Genomic DNA, 22892 nt, shown 5'->3' with positions numbered 1-22892 from the left:
TAATTGTTATGTCTTGTTGGTGAATGGTTCCTTTTAACAGTATATAATGTCTTTCCTTATCTCTTTTGAGTAACTTAGTCTTGAAGTCGATTTTATTTGATATGAGGATGGCCACCCCTGCTTGCTTACGAAGACCGTGTGCGTGGTATATTTTTTCCCAACCTTTCACCTTCAGCCTGTGTATGTCTTTTCCAATCAGATGTGTCTCCTGGAGGCAGCATATTGTTGGATTTGTTTTTTAATCCATGTTACCAGCCTATGTCGCTTTATTGGAGAGTTTAGGCCATTAACCTTTAGAGTTACTATTGATAGATGGTTTGTACTTCCAGCCATGTTTGATTATTTATCTTTTTTTTTTTAATTTAGTTTGTTTCTCCATGATTAGCTTTCCCCCCCACCCTCTGTCTTTACTGAGGCATTTCCCACTGATGGTTTTGGTTATTGTTTTTCATTTCTTCCTCGTGTAGTGTTTTGCTCAAGATGCTTTGCAATGCTGGTTTTCAGGCTGCAAATTCTTTTAACTTTTGTTTATCATGAAAGATTTTTATTTTGTTGTCATACCTAAAGCTTAATTTTGCTGGATACAAAATTCTTGGTTGGCATCCATTGTCTTTGAGTGTTTGAAATACGTTGTTCCAGGATCTTCTCGCTCTCAGCGTCTGTGATGAAAAATCCGTTGTTAACCTTATTGGTTTACCCTGAATGTAATCTGCCTTCTTTCTCTTGTAGCTTTTAATATTTTCTCTTTGTTTTGTATATTGGATATCTTCATAACAATGTGTCTTGGCGTTGGTCTACTGTGATTTTGTATGCTCGGTGTCCTGTATGCATCTACAATTTGTATATCCCTTTCCTTTTTTATTTCTGGAAAATTTTCTATAACTATCTCATTCAGCAGGTTGCTCATTCCCTTGGTTTGAACCTCTATACCTTCCTCTATCCCGATGACTCTTAAGTTTGATTTTTTTATGTTATCCCATATCTCTTGGATGTTTTTCTCATGATTTTTTACCAGCCTTTCTGAGTTGGCTAGACTCTTTTCAAGATGATATATTTTGTCTTCATTATCTGACGTTCTGGCTTCTACTTGCTCCATTCTGTTAGTGATACTCTCATTTGAGTTTTTAATTTGGTTTATAGTTTCCTTCATTTCTAGAATTATTGTTTGATTTTTTTTATAATCTCTACCTCCTGATGAAGATGCTTAATTTCTTCTTTTATCTGTTTATGTAATTCATTTTTAATGTGTTCTTTCACTGTTTGAATTTGCTGTCTCATATCCTCTTTAAGGTTCCATTCCATCTGTCTAAGGTAATCCTTGAGTTCTTTATTTGACCATTTTTCTGATGCCTCTAGGTCCTCCTGAATATTTAGGCTGTCCTGCATTGTTTGTACTCCTTTTCTTCCTTGCTTTTTCATGCTGCTCATGTTACTTCTTGTTTTGTTTGACTGCTGAGTTACTGTTTACTCCTATAAATTTATTTGATGCTTGGGAGGAAAGGTATTAGAAGGGAAGGGAAGAAGTCACTGTCGCTGCCGGTTTCAATGGAGTTATCTCCTCCGCCACATTCTGGTGACGTCAGTTCTCTGCCATGGTGGTATCCCATGCTAATTGCGACAGTTCGTTCCCTTTGCTGGGTGACCAGTGCAACGGGTGTGTCCTGACTGGCTCTCCCAAGCCCCGGTTCAATCCTGTGGCCACTGCCTATGAAGGCTCAGTTGGCATTAACCTCCGTAGATTCAGAAGGGCCGACCAGTTGTTTCAGCGGGATCGTTTAGTGCTGAGTCACAGCAGTTTGTCTGCGAAGCAGGTGAACAGGAGCTTGAATTCAGCCGATCGGGGCTCGGTGTGTGTTCTGAGAGGCCCAGACTGTTCACCCCAGATCCACGTCAGCTCAGCATTGCCTAGTGATCCTGAGGAAACAGCATTTAGATGGTTTACGACTTCCTATGCCTGCGCAGCTGAAGAGGTCAGAGACTTGATCTCTCTGCCAATATTGATTTTTTTGAAAAATAAAATTATGCATTACAAATTTACTCCTTTATTTAAATTGTTTTTCTAGGAAGTCATGCATGGAATAGTGATATGAGTCACTACTTTTATTTATAATAAAGTTCAGGTTAACAATAAGTGAACTGATCATAATATTTATATCTTTAACGTTTCATGCCATCAATCATCATTTGAGCAAAAACTAATGTTAAATATATGGAAGTTTGATACATTCTTTACTATGTGGAGTTATCTTTTCTGTATTCAGTCAGCTTATATAATGCCTGTAATTATGCTGTAATTTGACCTAGTGAAAATTTGATTTAGTATAATTTATGTTAGTTAATGCTGCATTTGTTATAGTAGCATGTAGAATATTTAAGGGAAAAATCAATAATGTCTTTAGAATTAAATAATTTAAACATATTTAATGTTTCTTCAATGAATTTCTCTTATTTTATTATGCTACTTCTCAAGGAAATAATGCACTAAGGAAAAAATCATTTTCTGTAAATAAATAGGATTTGAATTCCATATTACTATCTTAATCTGCTGGTATTTATCAGTTATTCATATCTTTATTTAAATACTCGTAATGACTTTTTTGACTATTTTAGCCTAAAACAATATCATCTATTCAGATTTCTGTAGGTAGCAATGTTTGACATTCATTCATTTATTCCTCCATTTATCTAATATTCTGTTGTAAATCCTTCCAATTTGTTGAATTTTTGTCTATGATAGTTCAGAGTCTGTAAATAATGTATTTAATTGACCTCTTTTGTTGCTTACATTTTGAGTTATGGTTTTATTTATACTCTACTCAAAAGGACTGAATCTTCTTTTTTGTGCCCTCACCTATACCTTCTGCATGGTTTCACATAGTAATAGTTACTCTGGAAATGTTAATTTATACTGAGAAATGAAAATCACAGTTTTTTATTCTCACAGAGTCCCTATCGTTATGCTCACTGACTAACTGCATATCACAGCATAAACTGCACCCCTCCCCTCAACACGGCTGGGTTGAGCAGTATAGTCCAAGTACAGGCTTTGAACATGTTCTAGTGGATCATATGCAGAATCTGATACTTAGAAAATGTTGGCATCTTTTTCAAATTCTCATGAAGAATTGTATTAATTTTTAAAATAGCCACAGATATTTTAAAAATGTGTGTTTTACAAAAGAACACATTCTACATATTAAAGGTAATTGTCTCATTTATGTCTTATCATCCAAATTTAGAAAAAAATGTATCAAGAATACTCATCACTAAAACAATTCCTAGTTATACTAAGAACATCATATTAATTTTAAAATCATTAATTATAAAATAATTCTACAACTTTATTGTGAAGATGTATACATCTAACCTTTAATTTGAATGAATTAAATAGATTCACTCTAATCACCTAGCAACCATCTGCAGTCTGCATTGAAAGTAATAGTTCTTTTTTTTCTAGATGAAAGTTGTTAAGATTTCCTCTTTGGAATCCCAAGTAGTTATGGTCCATGGTACAGTGGAAAGGAATTTTGGAGTCTGGTTTCTATAGTATTTGCCCTGCCACTAACTAGCTAGATGGCATCATTTAAATGCTTTTAACCTTTGTTTCTTTATCTGTACAAGAAGGAGTTATTAGATCATTGCTAGGGTTCTTCCAACTGTGATCAGAAGAAATGTAATTGCTTACAGTTAGCCTCAGGTGATCCAACTTCCTAGAAACATTATCACCTGATTTGCTTAATTCACCTTCCATAAATTAAGTAGCCTTCATTTCTAATTGAATACATGCTGCAAGTGAAGGAGTCTGAATCATACTTTAGCATTTAATTCTGAAGCAAACATTCATCAGCATTTAGGCTTAGAATAGAGAATATTTATATTAAGGAGCAAAAAACTTTGTCATGTTGTGACAGCAAAAACATTCTTAGGGGTTTTTAGAATCCTTTGACCATGGATTTTAAGAAGAAATTGATCTTTATTTATTAGTTTTAAATTATCCTTTAGGATAAAGTACTCATTAACAACTTGTTGCCATCAGATCCAATTCAATGTCTAGTCTTATCTTGGAGATCAGATCTAATTTTTTCTGACGTTAATGTAGATAATATTTTCCTGACTTATTGTGTTATCAGATTTGCCTGTATGAGACTTGTTGAAACTCTTTTGGGTGATGTGTTTATTATCTTAGTCTATCTGCTGATTTTGTGACTGTATGGATTTTTAAAACTCCTTGAATTATATACTTAAAAATCACTGAATTATATTTCATGTAAATTATACTCCAGTGAGTGAGCTGTGCTATTAATTCGTTATTCCTTTGAAGGTAATCCACACTTTTATTTTTTCCTCTGGGAGATCTTAGATTTTAGGAGCGTTGTGGGGTAGGAGTTCAGCATTCCACAATTTCATTATGATCTATGAATTTGTATATCTTGTTATTTTCTTTCATTGGAAAAAGTATATGTTCATGCATTTCATCAATTCTGGAAAATTCTTTCCCACTGTCTTTTTGAAGATTCTTTCTTTCTTTTTATTCTCTTTCTTTGAAGCTTGTATTGTATGATGTGACATTTTCATAGAATATTCTCCAGGTCTTTTAACATCTCTCCTGTTTTCCATGTCTTTATTTCTCTGTGTTCAATTCTAAGTAATTTTTAATATCAAATATAAAAAGGTTATATTTTACTGGAGTATGTATTTCAGTAAATTACTTCTTTCCTTATACTAATCTACTTTTTAAGCCACTTAGTTATATATTTGAAATTTTAGATATTCTGTTTGGTTCTTTTTCAAATGTCCTTCTTTTAAAAATATATTCTTCCTTACTCATGTCTTTAATTCTCTTTGTGACTTACAAATATTTAAATAAATGCAGTTTATATTCTGTGCTTGATACACCTAGAATTCTAAGTCCTTGGAGGTCTAATTCTACTGTTCATTGTTTCTCCTGATTCTCTAATGGTGGCTATTTCCTCATGGGATTTGTCATGTAGGTTTGTGGGTTCCTAATGGCTGAGACTTATTTACAGAAAATCTGAAAACCCAATTTGAGTGTTAACCCTAAAGAAATTATATTTGCTTCTGCCAGATGCTCAGAGCCAATTAAAGGAACTCTTTCCCAGACCACACAATATTATTAATTTAAATCTAACCTCACCTGAGAGCAAATGTAGATCATTAAGAGAAATATTTTTCTCTCAGAGACAACCTTAAAGAGCAACATCATCATTTTCCTTCTGTGATTTTAGGGCTTTTTAATTTTTTTTTTTTTTTTGTTCTTGTTTTGTTGTTATTTTCATGATCCTACCTACCAATCATGATAAAGAGACCTAGCTCCAACTCGTGTTCTTGCTGGATCCTGACCTTTGAATCCTGGTCCCTTTAAGAAAATGAAAAACCTGAGGTCCTGGATAAGGAGCACTCAGGGTAGCCACTACTTTGGACAGTGAGAATAATAAATATAATGATTTGAAAACTATAGAATATTAACTCTAATAATTCATGAATTACTAGTATAAATTACCTAAATGAAGAATATACATGTGTATGGGCATGAAGATGCTTAGGAAATACTTTAAATAAGAATTCATTTTCTTATTGTAGTACCAAGAGTTGCCTGGACAGTACTTTTGTATTCAACCAGTGACACGCAAAAGTTTCAGAGACTTTAAAAACATTGTTTTCAAGATCAAATCAAATTGGAGGCAATCATTCTTCATTCCATTTATAAGACCTAGGTAACTTTTCTCAGTAAAGCTAGTACTAAAAATGCCTTCTTTAAAAAGACAGGTAGTTAGAATACCATACAGAACTCATTTTTGACTGTCAAAACTGAAATTATTTGCAAGCCATAGATACATACAACCTTGTAGGCTGACACCTCACTTAACTGTTAAATCACCTAAAGGATTACCTTGTCTTTCTTTTATGTGAATTCAAGAGCACAAAGCTATTTAAAATTCCTTCTCTAGAGAAATTCTATTAAGAGTATTATATTTCTTTGGCAGCCCTAAAAGGAACTAGTCCAATATTTTAACATCATATTTTTAAAGCTATTTTGGGTTATTCTGTAAAGGGTTAGACTGAAACCTGAGAATTGAATTTGTCCTATGTATATGGCATGATTTTTTACCAGTTGTACAGCTCAAAGAGTTCTTTGACACCTGTCTAGTATCTAAGTAAACCACTGTGTATTAGCATAGCAACATTTAAATGTGCAAGTAAAACCACAGGTAAATTGTACTTTCACCTATTACTTTCTCCATATTTGAAAATGCACAAATAGATTATTTTTTTCAATATCTTTATTTTAGTTATTTTCTGTGGGGCTGAGGATTGAACTCAGTGCCTCACATATGCTAGGCAAGTGCTCTACCACCAAGCCACAACCAACAGCCCCTAAATTATGTTTTGCATAAAAGTTTTAGAGTGGTCAGAAAGGAGTAAGAGTTAAAAAAAAAAAAAAAACACCTTCATTAAACCATTATAAATAGTCTATAGTCACAGTGCAACTCTGGGGAAAGGCAATTATTAAAGCATAGTTCAGGTAATTTTAAGAGACTGATGCTAATAGATAATAAGCTTGAACATATTCTGAATTATAAAATGGAAAAAATGGACAAAAGAAGACAATAGCAATAATAACTACCACTTATTAGGTTCTGACTAGCACCAGAACTATATTCAATGCTTTCCTTAAAAATAGTCTCAGCTATAAGACACCCTTTTATCAAGTGTTTAATATATACTATGTTTATCCATGGAATAACTTTTTTGAATTAGGTACCCTTATTTTCCTAGTTTTATATTTGGGAAACTGAGTTTCATTCAGATGCCCCAAATCACATAAACTTGAAAGAATTAATTCATATGTACAAGGCATTATTGGCTAACTCTAGAGATTATCCTATACAAATTCCCCATTATAGTATCTTCATCCAACTGCTGTCATCTCAACACATTTCGGGTGTTTTATTGGTCCCATTTTAAAGATGGAAAAATACAGATAACTTATATGAGATTAGTTGTGTGTAACAGTATCAAGATTAAAACTGGTTTAGCTTCCTTGTAGAATCCATATACTTTCCACTATACTATCTGCCTTCATGGCATATCTTTCACTATTCAGTAATTCATTCATTTGCTTGTTTATTTAACAAATGTTTGTTGAGCACATTGTGCATGTATTCTTCTGGGCTGTGGACCTACTTAGCAAATGAAAAATGCAGAGTCCTGAAGGTTTCATCCTAGTAGGGGGAGACAGAAATTAAACAAACTGATAAATGTATGTCAATGTTAATAGGTGCAATAAAGAAAATAAAGCATTGGAAATGACTAGAAGATAATGTGATAAAGGGTACTTAAATTTTTTAAAGAAGATACTCAATGCAAGGAAATGTGCAACTTTCACTAATATTTTTATAATGCCCCATTTTTTCATTATGAGAATTGACTCCTTGGTTTATATGACATTGAAACTCAATCTGAGTTTTATCTCTTTCTTTTGGTTCTGGAACAATATGTTTTATTAAAAACCTACCATTTCATTTAAAAAATTATTTTGTGCTGAAATTTTTTTTTTGTAATTCTATATCCCCTACATAATCAAAGCATTTAATGAGTCTCTCTGCCCAGGTCACAAAGCACCTTTGCATCTATGATTTTTCTTGATATTCTCAATGACCTGATCAGACAAGTTTTATTGTAATCATCATCATTGTTATGCATATTGTCATTACTCTTTATCTTATTTTACATGGGATGTAGAATTCATTCTCGAGCCCCAGGCAAACATGGACAGTTACTCAGGGCTTCTAGCACTCTAGTTCATAACTACTGAACAATTGAAGTTGTTATGAGAGCTAAGATCCATTTTGGTCCATTGTCTAGCAGTTTGGCTAATAACAAAAAGTTATTATTAAATTAATTTGAAAGACTCAAGAAGGAAGAGGCAACCTAGGCTCAGAACCTGGGTTTCCTGACACCCCCCAATCCAGTGCTCTTCACTAGACATCAGTTAGAAGACTGCTTCTTTTAGAGGTTCCCAGGTTTCTTTTATCTAGTGAAATAATCCCAAGCATTGGGAACATCTGAAAATGCATACATTTACACACAGGCATGTGGTTGTTCTCACTTATCTGTGGAGGAAGTACTTCAAAGCCCCCAGGGGATACCTGAAATCTTGAATAATACTGAACTCTCTATGCTTTTTCCCCTGTACATACATGCCTGTGATTCTTAAATAGTTATTTGAAGAGACAAAATTGGAAATTGTTATCTTTCTAAGTATTTGTAGAAAATACCCTGCTTAATAAGGTGAACAAATATTTGTACTTATTGGGAGAGTATGCTTTTGCAACAATTAAGTAAAAGTGTCTTCTCTTTGTCATTAACACTTGATGTGGGATGTTAGTTCTTAGAAGCAATCTCATGATAAAAGCAGTACTGATGTCAAGAACTAATTGATTGATTTTAATTGAAGAACACTTATATTACAAAGTATATGATGGTAAAGATGTGTTCAACTTGTTTTTGCTTTTCTCTAAAAAGCTGAAAACCTTCTTCCCAGTAGTAATTAAAAATAAACAGCAGTCATTAACTTACTGTGGGGTTCTAATGACCACAAGATTGCTTCCTTGCATGAATGACTTACTGATCTAAAGCAAAGTAATTCAACTTTGAAATTATCTTGAAAATTAAAAACCATCCTAGATAATGAATAGTTTCAATTTCTATAGCACCAATTTATGTGTAATTTTCCTTTTTTATGTGTTCTGTACATATACAATATGCTAACAAAAAATGGTCTTGCAGGGATTCCACATCAAAGAATAGTGTGCCAAATTCAGTCTCTGGTCTTTTTAATCTTGGTGGTGATATTCATTCATTCATTCATTCAGCAAATATTTGTTGAAAAGCTCTTGTGGCTAGACATTTTCTATGGGGCTTTAGAGGTGGGATGATGGGAAGCAGTCTCTGTTCCCCAAAGAATTTATTATTGTGGGATTCAGATAGTACTTGATTCTAATTATGTCTCCTTTATTTAATTGGTTATATCACAATTTACTTAACCAATTATTTTCTGTTGGATACTTAGGTAAATTTATTTTTCACAGGAAGCTATAAAAAGCTTATGTTGGATGCCCCAATCAATAAATAAATATTCACACTTCTGATTATGTCTTGGAATGGATTTCTATAAGTAGAATAAGTAGGTCAAAATGCATGGAAATTTTAGTCTTTTGAAACTTTACCAAATTAGTTCCAAAATACAAATACAGACAGAAAGGTTATATTGTTTTTACATTGCCACCAAGAGTGTTTAAGAAATCCTGTCCTTGCTCCTTTTCTTGGTCAGCAATATAGAATATTCTGCTAAATGTATAGTATCTATCATTGATGTTTACATAATCTTAAAAATTATTAAAATGTTTATAGTTTCTAAGAATAATTTGGTGCTGATCAAAAATTCTCAACTGATATTGATAATTTATATCCGACAAGAAATCATCTGGATTATTTTCTTTCTTATAAATGCTGAATTTTAAAAGTCATGTTATAAAAAGTGTCATCTGTTGATTTGAGAACTTTTTTTGAAAAAAAAATTAATATTATAGTTATCCACTAGTAAATTGGAAATGTTGAATATTAACGTTAATATTCAAATAATTAAAAGCAAATGTCTTAAAACAAATAGATCTCTACTTTGTTAGGACTTACTGAATTTCTTAAGTACATATTTAGGATATTATGAGTTAAATTAAGTAGCAAAACATTATATTTGGTGCTAGTTCATTTTACTTAAGCCCAAAATTCCTACCTATGGAATATGAAAAAAAAATAAAAATGTAAATAAGTTTATAGGGAATGTCTTATTCGCTATATGAAGTCATGGACTGACTTCATGGTTAACTGGTTGCATCTTTGTGACATTTCTGCTGTTCCTGAGTTTGTATGCTCAGCTATTAGATTTCTGCTCTTACCTCAATGGTTACACTTTTCATTTCTAGGACCATGGGACACAAAAACCGGTATGTCAAAGTCCCCCGTGGTCATATCTGGGTTGAAGGTGATCATCATGGACACAGTTTTGACAGTAATTCTTTTGGGCCGGTAAGTCATCTTTTCATGTTGTTGCCAATATAACTGGATCTCAAAAGTGGGAAAATAGGTCATTTGGATAATTCAGTAAAGACTAATTAGGAATTTTATAGTGTAACATTTTATGTTCAAATATTTCCTTTTAAATATAGAACGGAAGATATGTAAACTATCTCACACATGTGTATGTCTGTATGTGTAAAATAATGGAAAATAATTTAGACTACTTCAAAAAACTACTAAAAGGTGCTTTCAGCTACTTGGTCTTAGTTAGAATATCTTTTTTTTCACCCACAGGAATGCTTTATAGCATATGCTGTTAGTTGGTGGTTAGCACATTCAATGTATAAAAGACATAGGCATAAATTTTTTAAATTGTTCCTCATATGGAAAGCATTATGGACATTCCTTGAAAAACTTGGAATGGAACCACCATTTGACCCAGGTTTCCCACTCCTGGGTTTATACCCAAAGGACTTAAAAACAGCATATTATAGTAATGCAGCCACATCAATGTTTATAACTGCACAATTTACAATAGCTATATTGTGGAACCAACTTAGATGCCCTTCAGCAGATGAATGGTTAAAGAAACTGGTATATATACACAATCGAATATTACTCAACATTAAAAGAGAATAAAATCATGGCATTTGCAGGTAAATGGATGGAGTTAGAGAAGATAATGGTAAGTGACCTTAGGCAATCCCAAAAAACCAAATGCCGAATGTTTTCTCTGATATGAGGATGCTAATCCATAATAGGGAATGGAGCAGGGCATGGGAGGAATGGAGGAACTTTACATAGGACAAACGAGAGGGAGGGTAAAGGAGGGAATAGAGGTGTAGGAAATCCCTAGTATATGTATGGAGACACGAATGGTGTGACTCTACTTTGTGTACTAACAGAGACACGAAAAATAGTGCTCTATATGTGTACTATGAATTGAAATACATTCTGCTGTCATATATAACAAATTAGAATAAATAATTTTTTGAAAAGTGCATTAATAGAAATCATATTTATAACTATAAGAGAGGAAAATTTTACCCTCTCAGGTTCTCAAGGTGACCTGGGAATTAAGTTGACATAAAATAGATTAACAGAAAAAAAAAACAACAACATACAAATTTAACATAAGTTTTATGTGGCACAAGAGCTCTCATAAGGAAATGAAGACTTAAAGAAATGGCAATACCTATCTATTTTTGTATTAGGTTGAACCAATAAAGGTAATACAGAAACATAACTAAATTATATGGGGAAGCTAAAGGAAGATAAGAATTATTTTAATAAGATACATTTGTGCTGAATTCTCAGCTGTGACTCTCCAAGAATGTTTCCTGTCTTTACTAGAAGGAGGGCAAGTACTATAACAGAGTTTTAGTTTGTTTTCAGAAAGAAAAGGGGAAAATTAATATGTCCTTCTTCTCTCGGCTGTTTTTCAAGTACCTTTAACTCAAAGTAATTTTTATGTCAAAGTGGTGTCTTTTGGGGAAGCATGTTCTGCTAACAGTCATAAGTAATATTTTGTTAGAATTTTAATTTATACAATAAATGCAGATAGGCTTTATGCTGATATTCTATAAAATATGTGGCTGAACTGATATTTTTTGGATTTTTTCATTGTACAACTTACAAAAGTTCTCTATATATTATTGCAATAACTTGTTATATGAAGACTCTTTACTGATGAAAGTGGTACCTAATTCTGATTAGCAGCCTTACCATCAGATTTTTGTAAAGCTAGACATATTTATACTTGTTCTCAATACATATTATAATTTAAGATTGAGTACCTTTATATATGTTTTTGAAATGAAATTTATCCACATAATTTTGTCTAAAATTAAATATTGGTGATCTCTAATGAAACAGTTTTCTTCACATATTATGAAGATCAATGCCACTAAAGGAGCAGCCACTTTAACTTAACTTTGGCTTAAAGTTCAATAATGGAGCTGAAATTGGATAAGGGTATATATAGATCAGTGGGAAAAACTTTAGGAGACTATTGCTATTTCTTTTTTTCTAATTATGATGACAACAACAAATGTACTAAGTCCTTTACTTGCACTGACTAATAATTATACAAAAATTGAATTTAGTCTTGGTAATACATATCAAAAATGAGATACAGACTAGAAATTTTGGAAATGTCGGGTCACTTTGTATAGCTCAAGTGTCTGTTGTGAAGAAATCTAGTAGCAAGTTGAAAGTGAACATAAATTACATCAATGCAGTTTTAATTCTCCTTTATCAATATATTAAATGTATTACTATATCATGTTTTGGGCCAACTCCACATTAAAATGTTAGTTAACTTTAGTTGGGTTTTAATTGGTAGGATAGTGATTTTGAAATGAAGCATTAAAATGTTATTTTCTATCAGTTGTCAGGTGTGTGGTAATTATTTATTAATAATAAAGTTATAAAATTTGACATTGGTTTGCATTTTTATTAAGTTAAAGCTGGTGTGATTGATTGATATAATTAATATTATTCCCCCAAAGTTGTATTTCTTATGCTTTTTCATTTGGGAAAGAAATGAAGAGAGTTGATAACCAGGATAGTGGAAGTTACACATATTTCTCCTTAGTGTCCTACCTATGGTGCAGCTCTTCCTGGGCCCCAATTCCTCCTGTAGGTTTCATAGTGGTGTTTTGAATTATTGAACTTTGAATAAAAATATATCCATATGAAAGCACATAAAATGTGAAAATATCCACATGTAATATCTTAAATCTTATATCTTATAAAAAGGAAAGAAAGAAAACATCCTTCTCGTGAGTGTAAATCTCATGAGAAGATTTTAAATAGAATTTACCCAATTTAAATTTCTGCCATTGGTAATCATAATAGAGCTGACTTTTTCATATTTAAGCAGACTTTTAGATATAATGTACTAAATACTTAAATCATATTTTTAAGTAAAATCTACTTTACTATACCTGGAGTCAAAGAAACAAAACAACTTTGAAATTTTTTTAATGCATAGAAAAATATTTATGCACACTGACTTTTGATTCATAAATTGGACTAAGCTATCGATTTCCATTCAGTAAACTGTGTCATTTTCATTTGCCAAAATTAGATGAAGTACCTTTTTACATGAAGGAAAATATTTGTCATGTCATGCAAACTTGTACTGTACAAGTTTTAACATATAATACTTTAACTTTTATATTGTGCTCTTGTGTTTTGTGTTCCAAGGATTTATAACTAGGAAAACATAGCTTTAGTGATACTCCCACACAAGTGTTAAAAGGATAGAGGAGAATAGAAGTTAAATTAGAAGCCCCACACGTTTTTCTTAAAGCTAAGCTGTGAGGTTTGAATGTAAAGATTTCTTAGTGCACTTCTTTATTAATGAATGGTTATCTGAATAATTTGTTCATTATTTTAATGTTTTTTCTAATCTTACATACTAAAATGTAAGTTTCACACTTTTAAAAACATAGTGTTAATATTATTATATTCCTCTAAGAATATTCTTGGTGATACTTTTTGGCTTATCAATCACATGCTTCAAGATTGTATATAAAGTGAGTGAGCACCAGGCTTTGCAGATAGGTGGTTGATTCTCTTCCCTTTTGGAAGTAGATAATGAATTTTCCTTGATGTTAACAGCCTATCTAAAGGTAGGCAGGATTGTCTAGAATGCTTATTTTGCCTTTAGAAATTGATTGAAACTTTTCATTTTCACTTTCTAGCCAAATAACTTAGGAAGTATTTCCAACTGCTTTTTTAATGTTTTAGCTCTTTGAACAGTAATTATATTTTATCATAGAATTTATCCAATTTAAATTTCTGCCACTGGTAATCATAATAGAGCTGACTTTTTTCATATTCAAGCAGACTTTTAGTTATAATGTACTAAAGACTACGAAAGAGAGCTTCTTGTTCTTTTTTTCTGGTTTATTATTTACTATTTTTATTTTTATGTGATCATTTATTTTTTGGATTCAGTTTATCATAACTACATGTAGGCTCTAGAGAGTATTGAATGATTCTATGAATAAATATTGATATTGAGTTATAGCCATAGAACACATTACAACAGGAGGAGAAATCTGAGATGACTTTTATTCTGACACCCACATTTCTAAATTGTTTTTTTTTTAAGAGAGAGACAGATAGAGAGAGAGAATTTTTTTTTAATATTTATTGTTAGTTTTCGGCAGACATAACATCTTTGTATGTGGTGCTGAGGATCGAACCCGGGCCGCACGCATGCCAGGCAAGCGCATTACCGCTTGAGCCACATCCCCAGCCCACATTTCTAATTTGTTGAAGATAACATCTTGGGAAGAAACTAGTACACTATCTTACAAACATAGGTGATATAACAGAAAATCAGATATTCTTGGATATGGAACTCTCTACTAATTTGTATGGCCTTACATTTTTTCATGAGTAAGATTAGAGTCTTTCCTCTAAGTCCATCTTAATGATAAATGAGCAAATATAAATATGTGCATACATATACATATACATAAACACAACCAAAATTTTAATGAATATCCTAAGTAAACTAATATAGAACTGCAAGAAAACAAAACATTGTTTATCCAGGGATGAAACATACAATCATTTAAATCTGTATTTGTGAAAAACTTTAATGATATCATATTCATGATATTAAGTGAATAATATAAAAATAAAGAACTGAATATATATTGATTATCTTCAATTGTTAATGCCTCTGGTTGATTTTTTCTTTATTCTGTTATACTTGTCTATATTTTAAAACTTTTGCAAAAAAAATTAATTACTTTTATCATCAGAAAAAGTAATTTTTAAAAATAAGATTAAGATGGTTGAAAGCAAATGACTTCTAAGTTTAATGCTAGCTCTAAGTTCCATATTGCTATGACCATAGGGAAAAATATCGCAGAAGTGGTTGGATACAAAATGTTTCTATTATGCATAATACTATCTCCATGATATATATTTATAATAAACCTCTTGAATCATTGATCAATAAGAGAAAATAGTCTCTCTTCTCATAATATGAATTCACTAATTTATGCCTTCAGTTTGAATTTCTAGATATATCCAGATATTATTAAGTTTCTTTTAAAATTATGATAGTTGCGTAGAAGTGATCAGTACATATTACTACTTGATTTTACTTGATTACATAATAAATATATTCGATGATTCTGATATGTTGGTTTGTGATTGCTTGAAATATTTTCTAAATGTTTCTCTTAGTAATTTTTTTCCCTTTGTCAAATAGTATCTTTCACTTGACCACTCCTACTTCCATGTAGATGACATTAACACATTTTCTGAAATACTCATGTTGGTCTTTTCAGCACCCCAAAGTAACTATTATAGATAATTATGTATGTTCTGTATACTAGTAATGGCAGAAGCACATAAAAAACAAATTTTACATTTGTGTTTGTATGTGTACATGCATGGCTGTGAGTTTTTGAGTAATAATTTTTGACTACTCCAGATTAGCAAACTCTTCATCAATTAAAAATGCATATGCATTTCACTCTTCCACGTTTTATAGATATTCATTCCAGTATGCAGAGGTATTCTCTTCTTTTGGTGAAAAATACAAATATGACTCTTTCCATGGTCTCCATTTAGCTTGTATATGTCTATTTTTGTTTATCTTTAAGTCAGAAGCAATTTAGATATTTTCACTCTGTGCTGCATAGTGACTTATCATATGGAAATATGTCACAATAGAAATTCTAGCATCTAAAAAGAAATCAAAACTAAATAATTTATTTAGCATCTAAAGTAAATAGTTTAGCAAATGGATCAAAGGACATTAGAAAAAAACAGTGTTGGTTTAAGCATTTCAAGACAAAGATAACCTTTTCAAAATATATGAATGTATTTTTTTTTTTTGCACTAGGTATTGAACCCAAAGGCACTTAACCACTAAGCTACAGCCTCAGCCCTTTTAATTAATTAATTAATTAATTAGTTTTCTATTTTGAGTCAGGGTCTCACTAAGTTGCTTTAGTCCTCCCTAAGTTGCTGAGACTGGCTTTGAACTCATGATCCTCCTGCCTCAGCCTCCCTAGTTGCTGGAATTACAGGCATGTACCACCATGCCTGGCTATATTTTGATTTATAGGACTGTGATCACTGTGTCACCTTGTGAGCAATTTCTGTGCAGGAACCATGAAGAAGAACTGAACCATTTGGGTGCAGAAATTATCATGGTACTCTGTCTATCCAAGAATGAAAAACTATAATTTATACTTTAAATGATTTTTAAGTTCCAAGTAATTAAAAAATACTTAATTCAATCACTTACTTTATTGATACCTAGCTAAATAAAATATCAGCCCCCTAGAGCATTTTTAAAAGAAATATGCCTATTTGAAGATGGAAATTTTAGCAATAAATGAGCATTAGAAATAATATTTATAAATGAAATGAGCTGGAGAATCTGAAAGTGATGATATATAAGAGAGTATGAGAAACAAAGGTTAAAATTTCATAGAATTCCTTTTGAAATTCATGAAATGCAAAGAAGTTTTCACTTTTAAAAACTAGTGGAAAAATAAAAGAGAAAAGTAAAGTTTATTCTTTCACGCCATGGAAAGTCTTTCATTTATGCCTTAAAGACACATTTTTGAGCTTCTGCTATGTTTCCATCTTGGTTTGTGGCCTGTAGAACCTCATAGGTGGAATGGATCAGGAGAAACAAGAATTATATTTTATATTAGCTAGGGAGAGGTTGATGGATTAGGATATATGTATATATATGAGTAAGATACACACACACACACACATAATGGACATTTTAAGAGGTTTAGTGTCTGTCATACCTGTTTTGAATTTTTTTGACATTATTAATAAGAAATTCAATTTTTGATTAAGGCTGCAAGAATAAGATTCTTGGAGTTACAGGAAGGATGAAAGGAAGGGACTTTTTGATACTACTGAAACCATATCACAAAAAAATGAATTGAGACAGATATTTGGGAAATTTCAAAAATGCTCAGAGATTGTAAGAGCAAAGATTCAAGTCATGGATAATAAGGGGTGTGTGCTGAGCCTGTGAATCTTCCTAAATCTTTTGTCACTGTTGCCAAGCATGAATAGAACCCGAAACCCAGAAGGAGCAGGTGAGAGGCTCCTGATGTATACCCCTGTGAGCAAGGAAGGATAAATTAGAGGGGAGACAGGCAATCAAGTCATTACAGCAGTGTAAGTTCTCCAAGTGGTGATATGACAGGGCCTCTTGGTGAAGTAGTACTTTTAGGTACTAAAATCCTACAAGAAAAACTATGAAAATCTCCCAGGAGAATTTGGTAGAATAGAACCAATTCTAGAATTAGTGAAAATACTATATGTTAAATATTGCATTACATTGGCACTCTAGATGCTGTGTACTTTGTGAATGAAGTGATTTGTGCCTGGAGTGGTTAATGGCTTTCAGCTGCATTGAAAATATTCTTATACAATACAGGATAATCTTGTGGACTTATGAGAATGAATTGACATTTCATTTTATTTCTTGATGAAGTACAGCATTTTCTTCGGATAAATTCTCTAGAACTGTGAGAGTAGCTTTTATTTAAAACCAGCCATTTTCAAATAAAGAAAAAGATCATTAGACTGTGTTGACAGCATCCAAGTAAAGTGGTCTGTTCACATATTCTTGAGCAATGTTGCTTAGACTTTAATTGGCTGTATTTCCTCGTTTTATAGTACATACTTGTTCATTAAATTTTTGTTAAAATTAAAATAATCTATATTTTATAGCAAAAATAATGATGAAAATAGTTTTGTAATTCTTACCTTGGTGATTTTCTTCAATTGTTTCTCACAGTTACCTTAACAGTATTAGAACCTGGCAAACCCACATTTTTTTTGGTATGACTTTCCATTTGACTGGTTTAGACAAAGGCATGCATTTCATGAAAAGGCTAAAACCAATGGAAATGAATATCATTGTAATGAAAATATCTGTGCAAGATAGCTAAGTCTCAGAAGAGAGCCCATTGTCTGGAGCAATTCTCAAATTGGAGAAATATCCTTACAGAAAGAAGAAACAAAGAGTCCTTCAGGATTAACTTCACTTTTGGTTAGATTTTTTTGTGTGTTTAATTATTAATTATGACATTCAACAAAATACATGATTTTAAGAAGAAAACATAGAAAGATAAAATAGGAATGAAATAAATACTATCATACCCTCCCCCTAAGAACAGGCACAACCTAAACTTTCATTTCTGCCAAATAAAATTTATCCTCTATCTTAATTATTCTGCTAGTGTAGAAATCATTTTCCACATGATTTCATTTTCACATAGGAGAATGTCAGAAGAATTGTCATTAGATTTCATTGCTATGGCAGATAGTGTTCCTGAGGGCCATTTAGTTACAGGATTAAATGTGGTTCGTTTTATTAGAAGTGTGTATTTACTGACAGTGGGTCAGGAGTCAAGATTTACTGAAATATATGCAGGGTTATTAATTTGCCAATTTTATAAGCTCTCAGAATTTTTTAAAAAGTGGGGTTATAGCCCTTAATATACTTCTAAGAATCAACTGGTGACTACATAACTGGATCTACATAGAAACTGTGAAATATGAGGGGGCTAAAGAGAACAATATGCAGTCAAATATACTCTCAATCAAGGTTTTAGATTGAATGACCTCGTTTAAATTGCTGTATACTTATACAATATTTGCTTTCCACCTACCTTAATAAACAGCAAATTATGTAAATGACTTTATAAGTTTTAAATTATGTTAATAATTATCTTTAGGTTGAGATTCTTGGAGATAGCTTTTTTAGAAATTTTTATGTTTTCAAAGCTTGTCGGGTAATTTTTAGAAAGTCTGTTCTTTGTCAGTATCTCATTGATATACTAAAATGACTTGGAAGACAAATTTAAGGTCAGTTTGATTATGAGTGACTTGGTTGATTGTTTTCAGTATAATGGAACCTTGCATGTAGCCTATAATGAACTATAGTAACTATGCCTTTAGACATTATCTATAGTAAGACCCCTAGAAAACTGTGGCATATTAAAAATTATCTAACTTGGTAAATCAAGCAAGTGAAAATATAATTTTTTAATACAGTGGTCAGAATCAGAGCCATGAGGTATGTTCCATTGATGGGGCACCACAGGCCCATAGCTTTGGAACTAAATAGAAGTGATTCCTGTAATATGACTCCTGTAATATGACTCCTGCTCTACTTCATTCTCTTGTCACTAAGGATTTTTCTGAAAAGAACTCTGAGAACATCATTGTGCTTCTTAAGACATTATTATCAACCTACGACACCTATTATACTCAATGAAGAAATGTTAGAAGCCTTCCCTTTTAAATCAAAACAATGCAAGAAAGCCCACTCTTACCTCTACTGTTCAACTTTGTCAATGCTAAAGGTCACTGACAGTGCAGGTTAAGAAAGAGAAATAAAGATGTAGGCTCAGAAGGAACATTCCAAACTTATTTTTCATAAATATTATATTGTCTATTAAACCCAGAAGAATCTGCACAGCTATTGAGACCGAAATGCAAGTTTTACTAGTATAATAGCTCTTATACATGATGTGTGTATGTTCATTATTAACAAATACAAGACATGGACTGGGGATGTGGCTCAAGCGGTAACGTGCTCACCTGGCATGCATGGGTTAGATCCTCAGCACCACATAAAAATAAAATAAAGATGTTGTGTCCACCGAAAACTGAAAAATAAATATTAAAAAATTCTCTCTTCTCTCTCTCTCTCTCTCTCTCTCTCTCTCTCTCTTTAAAAAAACAAAACAAGACATAGTGTTAATGCATTTGTCATTTAAAATAGTAATAACAATAAAAATTCAGGATAGTGGCATCAGTGACTCCATATTACTCACAAATATTAGACTTTCTCTAATATTTGTGAGGGCAAAATCATAGAGGTCCATATACCACACATCTGAAATATTTAGTAGGTATAAATCAAGTTAGCAAACTGTCAAATGTAATGTTTTTTAACTTGATAAATATACCTCCATAAATTGCACTTAACTGATGGTAATATAAAAGATTAAGATTATATCTAATTATATTTAGATAATAGGCAACTTAAATATTTAATTGAAAATGCAAATGAACAAAAAATGTAATATAGTAAAAGGTAATTTTTTTTCAAAAAATATTTTTTTAACTATTAAAGCATGTCTTTTAAAAACAAAAGGTAACATACAAATTACTATTATTAGGTTATAAATTCCATCAAAATTATTTAACTAAAACTGAATTTTAAAGTAAATAATGAAATTATTAAACTTTATTTCATATTTTTATAACAATAAATCTATTCACAGATTTAGGGTTCAATTTTCACATGGTTGTCAATGTAAAGAGTCAGCATCATTATCCAAGCATCTTAGAGCCTGAGTTAAAAGTGATATGAATTGTATAATATTCATAAAAAGATTTTCCTGTGGTCATGCACAATTGTAGTGAATATTGTTTTCCTAAGAACCCCTTGAATCACTAGCTGAAACTTGAAGAGAAGCCAGGAAAGGGACACTCAGCTCTCCTGGCAAATGATACTGTTATTCAAGACTCTTTGCCTTCCTGCTGAGAAGGCAGCTTGTCAAGTTGTTTAATTCCATGCTTTCCCTAGCTAAGTGTTTACAACTTCCCTGAGGCTGAAACCCTCCCTGTGATCAACCAGCAGCAAACTTTCATGGCATTTGGACTCAGTCACCTTTTGCTTAGAACATAAGAAATGTGGGGAAATATTCTTCTCACTCTTTATTAGTGTTTGTTTGTTAAGAGTAAAATAATCAAAGTTTTTATGTGCTGAATGCCAAATCTTGAGTGACACAGGACCTATGTGTTCTTCTATTCATTTTTATGAAATCTGTGATATTGGTTCCTCAAAAATGTACGCATCAGGAAACAGTGCAGTGTGACTCAAAGGAACTGGTCTAAACTCATTGGGATTACATTAAAACCCTTTTGACTCTTTTCCAGGCAAATTTTTCTGGATTCGTTTCTCCTTATCCATGCCTGCCAATGCCTTGACTACTCCCTAAATTAACCATTATGTTTGCATCCCTCTATCTTGGCACATTATTCTCTCCCTGCATACCTGTGCTAGAAAATGACCACTTCCAGAACTAATATGAAGCTTTGCTTCTGGCTGAGTCAGTTATCCTTTGCAGCCTTTGTAGTCTAATTGAATGTGTATGTGTAGAAGAGAATGAGTTTGCTAAATCATGTACAGGAGGTAACTCATCCTGCATCCCTGTAGCTTAGAAATGGGAATACAGGTTAGTAACTGATTGGTGACACAATTAATGACCAATGTGTGACAATGTAACTGTGCAATGATAAAGGTTCTTCTACAGCAGAGTTTGACCTTTGGGCAAAGTCTGGCCCACACCTGTTTTTGTTTAAAAAAAAAAAAAAAAACAAGGGGCTGGGAATATAGCTCAGTTGGTAGAGTGATTGCTTGCATGCACAAGACCCTGGGTTCAACCCCAGCACCAAAAAAAAAAAAAAAAAACAAAAAAAAAACCAAAATTCTTTTGGAACACAAACGTGCTCTGGTTTGACTATGGCTGCTTTCCCTTGGCAAAGGCTGAGTTAAGTACTTGCAGGAAAGACTTTTAGCCCACAAAAACTCAAATGTTTACTATCTGGTGCATATGGAAGAGGTTTGTTCACTCCTGAATTAGCACTAGACAACTTTAGAAAAATTGATTAAGGACTGATTATGTTAGACTTGAATAGGAAAATCAGAAATTTGAACATTATCTAGAAGGCCTTGAAAAACCATTTACATTTTGACCAGGAGAGTAATAAGTTATAAGAGGCATTTTAGCAAGACAGATTTGGGAAAATTTTGAATGAAAGATGAGATCAAAAATAGACTATAGGTAGAGAATGCAATTACTTGATGATAGTATCGATTCCAGTAAGAAATGATTAGGCCCTAGACTAAGGTGGCAGTAATAAAAATATGGAGAAGTATATTGATGTGAAAGTTCTTAGGAGTCAAGAATTAATTGTAGATGTGTTAGATTCTGCTGCCTAGAATAACTTACCAGCTAAAATATGAAATAGCCTTTACAATTACTTCTGATGGGTCAAATCTTAAAATTAAGCACAGGAAGCATACATGATTATAATATCTTTGTTAGCATTTTTATGTGAAAGACCAAAAAAAAAAAATAGAAGTGAGGAAGTGATGTCTCCAGCATTCTTTAGTTTTCAGAGCACATGAAGAGACATGTGAGCAGAAAGTCTTGGCTCCCCAGTTAGAACTGGGTAGCCTCCTCATAGAGCTCATATTTGCTTCTCTGACCTTGGGACAGATAAACCAGGATTGCTCAGTATTCATTAAACTTTATTGGCAAGTATTCTGCTCAAAGGTCTGTTCTGTTATTTTATTTCACATCCATGTCACTTGATGACCCACTCATTTCAGAGGCCTTTTCAGTTCTTATTCTAAAGTTCTCACATATTTCTAAAGGTGTGGGTGATTCCTATAATGTAGGAGCTCATGAAAAAATACCACAGAGAAGTCAGTATTTTAATAAATTGGCCAATGGAAAAACATGGTTTTTAAAAATGTGTTATTGTTCTTTAAAATTATTATTTAAAGTACAAGTCTGTGTATTTCAAAATTAAAATTTCTGAAAAGAGATGTATTTGTTTTTCTGAAGGAATAATGTAGACTTTTTATGCTAACTTCAATCCATGTTAACTTAATCTCCCCTGAAAATAAAAGTACTGTATTTATTTATTTTTTTTTTTTTTTTTTTTTTTTTTTTTTTTTTTTTTTTTTTTTT

General features: G+C 32.1%; 1 protein-coding gene and 1 long non-coding RNA gene across 7 annotated transcripts in view; one reads left to right on the top strand and one right to left on the bottom strand.

Moving 5' to 3' along the window:
• The window catches only part of Immp2l (inner mitochondrial membrane peptidase subunit 2), an 861827-nt gene that overhangs the window by 635908 nt on the left and 203027 nt on the right, over positions 1 to 22892 (top strand). For all 6 annotated transcript variants that reach the window (XM_048799618.1, XM_048799612.1, XM_048799613.1 and 3 more), the window contains one exon: positions 10008 to 10110. In XM_048799618.1, coding sequence (XP_048655575.1) covers positions 10008 to 10110 — 103 coding nt within the window. The remainder of the gene's footprint in view (positions 1 to 10007; positions 10111 to 22892) is intronic.
• On the bottom strand, positions 309 to 20025 carry LOC125615516. The gene is made up of 3 exons (XR_007346125.1): positions 20014 to 20025; positions 11253 to 11257; positions 309 to 505 (listed from the first exon to the last, which is right to left on the bottom strand). It is a non-coding gene; the product is annotated as an uncharacterized LOC125615516 (long non-coding RNA).

Source organism: Marmota marmota, unplaced genomic scaffold (assembly GCF_001458135.2).
Source record: "Marmota marmota marmota unplaced genomic scaffold, marMar, whole genome shotgun sequence".
Classification (NCBI taxonomy): domain Eukaryota; kingdom Metazoa; phylum Chordata; class Mammalia; order Rodentia; family Sciuridae; genus Marmota; species Marmota marmota.
Note: the sequence above shows the minus strand (reverse complement) of the source record. Positions and strands in the feature narration are given on the sequence as shown.